Below are 10,195 nucleotides of genomic sequence, written 5' to 3'. Positions count from 1 at the left end.
TATATTTAGGTCAGCTATTGATTGGTTGATTAATTAATCATTAACAAATGCGCAGTCAGTGAATTATGTTCCAATCACCTTCTGCTGTACATTTATTTTAATATCAAAAAAGTGCAGTAGAGTGATTCTCCTGTGCACATGTCAAAGTGTGAGCAGTGGTCAAATCATTAAATAACAATAATGTTTATCAGAAAGAAAATCTTGTCATAATTAATCTTCTTACAAGATCGATAAAGTCAAAAACAGTTTGAGGCGTTCCACAAGGCTCAATCCTTGGTCCATGTTTTGTTTTAGTTTTTTAAATTTAAACATGATCCTTTTCAGCTACATCATAAAGTCCATAAATAATTATATGTAATACTTCATATGTGTCAGTTGGGGGGTACAGGAATTTGAATTTAAAAAACCACTTCCCCTCACACCTCTATTCATTTGCGATTTGTTGTTTCTCAAATGTACAATACATCATTCACACTTAGTAATGCTGGTTAACCATGTATGTGAGAAGGAGGTTAGGTAAGGTTAGGGATATAAAAAAAAGTAATGATTTTATATCTCTTTATCATACATAAAAGATTTTTTAACTGCTATTCATTCTGATTTCTGCACAAGCCGCACCAACCAGAGACAGCAGGAAATGCCAGAATGGCAAAAAATAGCTAGTTAGTCAGAAACCTGAAAGTCATATCTGTACCTTTTTTTCATATGAAAAACAAAAGGTTAGCCTTTTTTTTTTTTTTTTTTTAAATCTTATCTTCTGCAAAGTGGTTTAGAGATTGTTTTTCATGTTGGACTGTGATGCTCTTTGCTTGGTTCCATCTCTTCCATAAAACGTTTTCTCAATCATTTACGTTTACTGTGATAATGTGGCAAAAGCATATGAAATGTATTCAGATTACACCATTAAAGGTCCTACAGTGCATTCAATTATACATGTTATTTGCCTGATGGTGGTGCTAGATCAAAGCTGAGAAGGCCCTGTACAGTTTGGGATGAGCCAATACTGTCCCAATAGTATTCAAAAATCCTATGTATCGCATGCTTTACAATCGGCAACAGTGTTGTAGCCGAGTCATGTTGTGAGCTATTTATTTCTTCTTCATGGGAGAAGAGTTTTTGTGACACAGTTGGAGAATTATGACTTTGAAATGACTCGGCACAAATGTGTTGTTAACGGCTTCATAGATTAAAAGCTCAAAAATGACTGTATCCGACTGATATTGTTAGATACTTGAGTATCGTACACAATATTACTAAAATAATACAGATTGAAGATGAGAAAAGACAACAACACATGAGACACAGAGTTATGTCGTCCATCCCAAGCTGATTTATTCACAATTAAGAATTTAAAAAAGTTAAGAAACTTTACTCAAATAAATATCCAACATGAATATTTGATGAACATTGCAATGGCAACAACGTTGACACTAACCAGTACAAAGCAGGCAAACAATCTCTAGCTGTGATGCACGTTAATGATTTAAAAGCAAATTTAGAAATGAAAGCATAAAACAACAAAGCACAAATCTGTAAAAGGCAGATTTGAGTTAGCAACGAGGCATCACATGCACAGACATCTAGAGAATCTTTACAGAGGTGATATTTCATAAACGGTCAAAACTTGACCTGAATGCTATTCCTGAAACAATACATGCATGGCATGGTAATGCTAATCTGTGGACAGATACAGACGCTGCTCTGCACTTGCAACGTTTTCACATAAGTCAACAGTGTCCACCCGAGATGGTCTGTACTGTCTCTCTCCTCCCTTGTCGACACTGGATTGTCTGCAAATGGAAAACACATGTTTAGGCATGAGTAACATCTGCCTGCAAAGACACACTGTTGCTACTCCATACATTTTTCTTCCATTACTGTACATTGGTTTGAGTAACTGCCTTTTCCTGCTTCTATAGACCTTATGTTTGGCAGAAACATGTTAATAGAAGTCCGCCACTGTTTTTGTGAGAGCCTTCTGGTTTGGCATTTCTGGTCAGTAGAAGTGTATGTTTATGCAGTATCAGGACAACAACTTTGACAGATAATATCGCTTCTAGAAATCAGGTATCAGGTGTGCAGTCAGGGGTTTGTACAGCAGCTGTTAGTGATAGGCTTCACTGGAAAGGGAAGGTTTTGATCATCAGCTGCAAGCAAGATGGAAACGTGAATGTGAAATGCTTCGCAAACTTTTTCCTTGGCATGGTTTAAGCAAGCAGACTCACTCCCTTCATCGATACAAAACAAAAATAAGGTCTATAGGCAGAGGTTTTAATGTGTAGACCAGTGGTTCTCAAACTTCTTATACCAAGTATCCCTTTATTGCAACTCTGGAAGTAACGCCATTATCACTACCGTCAAAATACAGTGGTGTAAATATGTCCAGTAAAAGTCAGCTATGGACTTTTCACAGGAGGCAGATTTATTCCCAATAAGATAATTTGCTCTCTCATTAAGATGGTGACTCTATAATTATTATTATCTCATTTATTATTTCAAATTCCTCAGCTCCACTCTGATCACATACCCTGGTATATACAGTAGAACAGTATTTCTGATTTTCCTCCAAGTACCACCAGAGGAAGCTTGTGTACCACTGGTGGTACACAAGCTTGGGTGTAGAGCAATCAGTGGTGTTCCAAAAATGTTTTGGTGGCCTACGGCAAGAGGGACCTGGGGCCCCCTACTTCAAACCAATGAAGTCTTGTTCACACGGGATTTTTAACCAGATGATTGACAAGTCAACTAATAGTAACTACATTAGACAATGATATAAATAAAAATACATTTACTGACTGATTCTACTACAGTCAAACATGAGAAAATATCAAATAACTGACCTGGAAGTAAATAATGATGATGAGGACAAACATGACGAGTGTCACCAGCACTACCACAGGAGCACTGAGTGAAGCATTCATCTCACCACCCTCACCCTCCTCTCCTTCATCACGCCGGTGAGCCAACGCTCTCTGAAGCTCCTGCATAGGACAGTCAGAGTCACCTGTGGACACACATTCACAAAGTCAGACTCAGGCTGTGACTGGACAACCCTGATGTGTGAATATGAGCGCGTGAACCTCCTCTTCACCTAAGACATGAACGAGTGTGCCGTTGCCGGTGAGCCGCAGGTATGGTGGCGGGTAGAGGACCTCTATCTGACAGCGGTACAACTCTGTGTCTGTGGCTTTGAGACCAGACACTGTCACCTCCATTGCGCCCTCTATCACCTGAACGGAGCACTGCACCTGAAAACACACATTAGAGCCCATAGTTCAACCTTCTCTGAAAGGAAAACGTGCACTGTCTTTGTTTTTTCCAGCAGGTATAAAACAGTCATGTTGTGTGCCAGACTCCTGGTGAACCATGACTGATAACTGTTTTATTAAACAAAAAGCCAGAATTCTTTCCTGAAAACTGAAATATAACCCTTTTTAATCATGGACATATGGCATGTCAATTGAGTGCTGGTCAGCTGGTGACACCTAGTGGCACAAATTGATGTTTGTATGAAGAAAAGGACTCTGGACAGACCTGGAAAACCAAACATGTAGTGTGGATGAACTGGGAACATCTGGAGGATGCCCCTGTCCGAGAGGCCTTCAACTCTCACCTCTGGCGGAGCTTTTCCTGTATCCCTGTGGAGGCTGGGGACATTGAGCCTGAATGGACAGTGTTCAAAGATTCTTTTGTGAAAGCTGTAGTGGAGAGCTGTGGCTCCAGGGCTTCAGGTGCCTCAAGGGGCGGTAACCCTAGAACATCGTGGTGGACACCGGTGGTCAGGGAAGCTGTCCGACTGAAGGAGTGTTTCTGGGATATGTTATCCCGGAGGACTCCTGAGGCAGTTGAAAGGTATCGACGGGCCCGAAGGGCGGCAGCCTCTGCTGTGGCAGACGCAAAGCAGCGGGTATGGGAGAAGTTAGGAGAGGACATGGAGAAGGACTATCAGTCGGCACCAAGGTGTTTCTGGAAAACCATTCGGGGCCTCAGGAGGGGAAAGCGGGGGGCGATCCAAGCTGTGTACAGTAAGGATGGGACACTGTTGACCTCGACTGTGGAGGTAACCGGACGGTGGAAGGAACACTTTGAGGAACTCCTGAATCCGACATCTGCGGCCTCTGTGGTGGAGGCAGAGAGGGAAGCTGATGGGGGATCATCGTCAGTCTCCCTGAGGGAGGTCACTGAGGTGGTTAAACAACTCTGCAGTGGCAAGGCCCCAGGGGTTGATGAGATCCGCCCAGAAATGCTGAAGGCTCTGGGTGTGGAGGGGCTGTCTTGGATGACAGTGGCTGGCTTTTCCCTTAGAGATAGGGTGAGAAGCTCGGTCATCCGGGGGGAGCTCGGAGTAGAACCGCTGTTCCTTTACGTTGAAAGGAGCCAGTTGAGGTGTGTGAGGATGCCTCCTGGACGCCTCCCAAGGGAGGTGTATCAGGCACGTCCAGCTGGGAGAAGGCCTCGGGGTAGACCTAGGACAAGGTGGAGAGATTACATCTCCATTCTGGCCTGGGAACGCTTTGGGATCCCTCAGTCGGAGCTGGTCAATGTGGCTCGGGAAAGGGAAGTCTGGGGTCCCTTGCTGAAACTGCTGCCCCCACAACCCGGCCGCGGATAAGCGGAGGATGATGATGATGAAGAAAATACCACTGCATAAATGTTATTTTGCCTGGAATAGTTTAGATCAGGGGTGTCCGAGAGTTTTTTAGACCATTTTTCTTTTCTTTTTGTTCAAAAAAACAAGCCAAATTCAATCCGATTTTAAACATTTTGAGTACTTTGAGTGCTCAGGTGTGTTTATACAGTTGGTGAAAATTGGGCTGAAAAAAAAAGAATACAAGAAACTCTATATCGCACATTCTTATAGCCTCTATATTTACTGTACGTTTTAACATAGTCATGGAAAGAAGCAGCTCTGTGTTCTCAGGGTTAACAGCACATTTGTGCTGAGTCATCTCAAGCTATTTCAAACTCATAATTCTCCGACAGTGTATCAAACATTATTCTTCCTTGAAGAAGATATTGACTCGGCTAAAACGCTGTTGCTGATTTTTATTTACATTTTTACAGTCTGTACATAGGATTTTACATAGATACCGTATATTTATCTCTATTTTTATCCAAACATCCTGCATATATCGCATACTTCACTCTGCACAGACTGTAAAAATGGGTCAAATAATATTTGTTGCACAGTGAATTATGACTTTGAAATAGCTTGAGATGACTCAGCAGAAAATGTGTTCCAAAAGAGGGTCTAAAATGACTGTATCGGACTGATATCAGTATCGCTACCGCTATCAGCCATTTTGACGTGTGTACCTCTCTGTCCTTCTTCTCTCCTGTCCCTCCGTGCTTGGTGAGGTTGACAACGGATGAACAAAGTTCCCGGTTGCCGTGGAGACCCACCAGCAGAGCCACGCGAACCTCCTCGGGGTCGGGGTACGGGTATACGTCAGAGGCTTGGATGTGGTTGGACGGTTGAGGGTGGATGAAGCACTGGACCTGAGCGGTGCCATTGATGCCCACCGCTCTGTAAGGCTGGATCACTTTCACTGCTGATGGAAACAATAACGGTTTGAATCACAGAAGGTGTAAAGATCTGCAGATGACTGCACTGATACCGACACTGATATCAGTTTCATTTGTACAATCAATTTGTACAATATCAGACTTTTAGCTCGTAGAGACGACACGCACATTGTGTCTGTGAGATTTACATTTTTTAGATCATCAATGATTATTATACATTTTTAATTGAATGAGTGAATCCATCTCTATCTGTAATTTGTCAAGTTTTATAGTAAATCAAATGGAAGTCAGCATCTAAATCCACTAATCCACACCCTGACAATTTAACCACAGCCATAAATGGATAGTTTGTCCTTTTTAAAAGATAAAAGTTAAAAAAAGTAAACTCTTTTGTGAGTAGCTTGAATACATTGGTGCCATTTTCACATCTGCTTGGTAACATTTCTTGAAAAAAAGCACAAAATGAATGTTCCTATTGTCCCATTTAAATGCACAGTTAAAGCAGCCAACGTTGATGTAAAGTAAAGATATTAAACCTAATGGAATTCTCTCTGAAATAGAGCCAGATTGCTGTTTCCACCTGTTTGCAGTGTTTCTATTAGGCTAAGCTGATCAGCACTGACTCCACCTCACGTCCCATGTGAAGAATGAAGCTTTTTTAATCAACCCTTTCATGCAAATGGTCCACAACAACATCATAGATTAAGCCATATTCAAAGAAAACGTGTCAAAAGACATGGAATCATGCATGAAATTCTATTTAGAATAGAGCCTGGTTAACTATTTCTACCTGTTTACAGTCATTGTGGTACTAGGCTAATAAGGTAACTGGCACTGGCACAACCTTATGTCCCTCCAACATCACAAATGAATTCATATTCAAGGAAAACATTGGACAATTTCTGTAAGTTGTAAGCAAAAAGTCATAATTTTTAATCAATATAATTTGTAATTATAACAAATATTACCTGTAAAATCTAGTGAGATACTACTTTTTGATAATATTAAAGTAAATGGATCAGAATGTAGTTCCTATAACTAATCATCTGTCTCTTGGTTACATGATTAGAGCTGCAACTATCTGCTCATTATTTTCCCGATTAATCAAGTACTTGTTTGCGTCAGAAAATGTTGAAAAATGTTCATCGGTGTTTACCAAACCTGGAAATGATGATGTTCTCATATGTCTCGTTTTGTCCGCAGACCAAAATGAATGAGTTTTAATGATTTCCTTTGTTTATATGGAGCAAAGAATCCAGAAAATATTCACACTTAAGAAGCTGAAAAATCAGAAAACTCAAAATAGTTGACGATTAATTTAGTCACCGATTAATAATCGATCTATCGTTGCAGCCCTATACATGATATTCATGACTATTAACCCTGGAATGTGCAAAAATGTGTTATCAATCCATCCCTAACATCAGAACAGCTGATGTTGAGCGTAAACTCACCACTCCACACAGGCGGCAGCAGGAGGCCGAGGACTGTCATCAACATCCATCCCCTCACACAGTGCGTCGGGAACATCATACACAGTCGTCTCACACAGTGAAGCCACACACACATGTATCAGTTCACTCTGGTGAGCGTGCACATTAAGACACGGGGGAAAAATAGGTCACCAAAATACTGCAAAAAACAGTGAAAGTCACCTTTATAGTCGGCGCGCTTGCCTCGGATGTCATGGAAACTGTCGTGCCAACACAGGAAATGATGATGATGATGGAGTTCTGCCGGTAAAGAGAAGACGACACATCGAGAGGCTGCAGCTTCTGCAGGAAAGACACAAAACGGAGTGATGTGATTGAACGGGCAGTTGCATCAGCATTTTTACAGACTCTTAACCATAGAGAAAGAAAGACGATGCAAAACAAAATGCACACTAACGATGTTTTATCGAAACACAAATCACAAATCAACAGAAACTGATGATGAATGAACTTCAAAATAAGATACAGACAGATATTGAACAGCTCTAACCAATGGTTATTGAACAAAAAATAGTCCCTGCATCAAACAACATTAAAACATAAAGTATTACACTAATAATAGCCTGTAGAATTTTTCATCACCATGGAAATACCTCGATATAAAATTACTACCATAGCTACTTTCTTTAAATCTAAACTTTAAACATAAAGTCTGTCTGCATTTCCAAATTCTAATTATTATTATTATTATTATTATTACTATAATACTGTGACTACTAGTAGTAGAAAAGTGATCCTCTCTCATGAACCATTATCACTATGGAAACTGTGTCAATTGAGATGAAAAGGTGAGACTTCTTTGATTTAAAACAAAAGGTTCTGTCAGTTTGCAGCAGAGGTAATAATTAGTGTGAAAACACCTCAAATTGTCAATTTCAACAACTGTTTTTCGTAGTTCTTCCATAACCGGGAGTGAAACCAGCATGTATTCTTAGTTCATTCCCCTCTGATGTAGTGGAAGGTTTTTTTTTTGTCTCTGAAAACCAATCCAAAGCATGTAAAGATGTTCTTCCACCATCCTTCTGTGGGGCAGAAGAATTACACGGTTGTAGTTATTTCAGTTCCAGACAGACCCCATTGACTGCTGCTTTTTCTCCTCCACATGCAGGTGTCTTTGGTGAAATTTGGTGCAATAATCAGCAGAGTTTCATGATGTTCATACGAACGGAATTAAGAAACCGATCTATCAACTGTTATGACTCAGTCTACTTTAATTTTTGCGTTCTCTTCTTCTTTCATACCCTGCATATTTCACTCTTACACAGACTGTGGAAACAAACCGACTCTAGATTACTATGCACACTAACGGAAGGTGCTGACGTTGTAAATCTCGGTGTCCTCCTGACGTCACATGTGCCTTTGTTTTGCCAGGAAACATTCTGTGAGGTTAAGCCCCATTCTGCACTCCCAGACAGAGCTGACTGAGTTACAGTAACCCAGAGAACGGCGGCGTGTGTTTTTGCTGCGTGTAATTTTCACTGTGGTTCACTAGACTGCAAAAAGTAATGTGTGAGCAGAAGCCATCAGTCTCCGAATGTGTGTGTGTGTGTGCATGGAAAGGGATGCGTCATTTTACCTCAGAGAGGTTTGTGTCTCCCACAGTGACCCCAGCGGACCACCTTCATACAAAAGTGACAAAACACACCGCTTTGTAAATGACAGACTGCATAAAAAGTAACAAAGTAGAGGCTAAAAACATTGTATTTATCACAAAATGTGAGACCCAATTGCAAAATGAAATCCCTGTAATGTGCCATGTCAGTTTTTGAAAACCACAAGTTCACACCTACAACCAGGCGCCATTAAAGCTCTGGACGTCACGTGACTCCGTTTGTTTACTCTTCTTTAGAATTAGCTTCTGCCAAAGCGAATTCATGGAAAATTCTGCCATGACCAATTCAAGCTCCGACTGTTGCATGATGGGATTGCTCTATCGGACGAAACTAGCTGTTAATCACACTGGTGTCCACTCATATGTGAAGAGATAAAACTAGCACTTTTAGCACGATGAACTCCTCGGGAAGTTGTTTACAGAGTTATATTTGTAACCAACAGTCTCCTCCTGGTGGCTAATCCCTACTTCCATCTTTTCAAAACAGAAGAGTACTTTAATTTGTATATACGGTTATATACGGTATATACACCCCCCCCCCCCCACACACTTAATATCAAGTTATGAGTTATGAGTTTAATTGATAGATTCAGTCTTACATCATAACTATTATAGTTTATAATATATAAATCAATATAGTTTATATTGTGAACAATTTTGATATATTTTCAAAAAAATTGGGACTCTTTTTTTTCACAATACCGACTGAAACATGTATTCAAGTATTCAAGTTTCTCGCTTGATTGGTAGCATCAGAAAGCGTTTTTGGTCTTAATTTGTTAAATGATGGTCCCAGTTAAGCCCGCCTCACACAAGAAGATAATTGGCCACATTTTCCACAAGTTATGCAATATTAATGTCATCAGACACTTTAGAGCCTTCTTGATTTCAAATTATTATTATTAGTTGACTTTTATTGGCCTGGTGGACAGACAAGAAAGAGGACAAACGTATCCCAGTCCACCTCCATGTCTATTTACTTTCTTAAATCACGTGAGTTTCTGTGAGATCCCAAATCCCTGGAATCTCCTCCCTGAAATTGTTTGATTAAACGGATGAAAACGTTGAAAATTGGTTCCAAAGTTCGTTGTGTCCGTGGTCTCCCACACTTCCTCTAGTGTGGAGTAGACTTCCGAGTCAGTTAGACGATAAAACACTAAATTGGGTGGTTGACAACTAATAAGGCACTGGTTGAGAGTATGAAAGAAACAAGTTATCAGATCGTATGTACGTATTCTCACAATTTACATAGAACAATATTATGGAAATGTGTCATTCCTTTTTTCCACTGGTAATCTATTGTGAATCACTGGGGACGTCCCGTTTCAACTGCCTGCGTGTCAGCTCGCCTCGTTGCATGTCTAATCTGACGGAGTTTCATAACGATGGGAAAATGACAGTTTTTGATGTTTTAATCTGACTGAATTTCTGCCTAAATTTAATTCTGCGGTTGACTTTTCTTTCTTTTTTTTGTACACATTTGTATCATTTTCACATGAACATATAGTGAAAAAGGTCAAAAACGCTTCGGGGTTCGGGTGACAATGATGATTCTCACATCCAC

General features: G+C 40.3%; 1 protein-coding gene across 1 annotated transcript; it reads right to left on the bottom strand.

The window, feature by feature from the left end:
- Positions 1-1,727: 1,727 nt before the first annotated feature.
- cd28 (CD28 molecule) lies at positions 1,728-7,056 on the bottom strand. Its single transcript, XM_058652578.1, has 5 exons — positions 6,981-7,056; positions 5,317-5,552; positions 3,092-3,248; positions 2,841-3,004; positions 1,728-1,790 (listed from the first exon to the last, which is right to left on the bottom strand). Exons 1-5 carry the CDS (start codon positions 7,054-7,056, stop codon positions 1,728-1,730), a joined length of 696 nt encoding a protein of 231 aa, XP_058508561.1.
- Positions 7,057-10,195: the final 3,139 nt, after the last annotated feature.

This window comes from Solea solea, chromosome 2, assembly GCF_958295425.1.
Source record: "Solea solea chromosome 2, fSolSol10.1, whole genome shotgun sequence".
In the NCBI taxonomy this organism is placed as follows: domain Eukaryota; kingdom Metazoa; phylum Chordata; class Actinopteri; order Pleuronectiformes; family Soleidae; genus Solea; species Solea solea.
Note: the sequence above shows the minus strand (reverse complement) of the source record. Positions and strands in the feature narration are given on the sequence as shown.

What these genes read in the sequence shown, in the direction of transcription:
- cd28 (XM_058652578.1), bottom strand. Translation starts at nt 7,056, where the DNA reads ATGTTCCCGACGCACTGTGTGAGGGGATGGATGTTGATGACAGTCCTC. An exon ending in CACACTCGTTCATGTCTTAG is followed by an intron (nt 3,005 to 3,091) that starts GTGAAGAGGAGG and finishes GTGTGTCCACAG; the next exon opens with GTGACTCTGACTGTCCTATG. An exon ending in TCATCATTATTTACTTCCAG is followed by an intron (nt 1,791 to 2,840) that starts GTCAGTTATTTG and finishes TTCCATTTGCAG; the next exon opens with ACAATCCAGTGTCGACAAGG.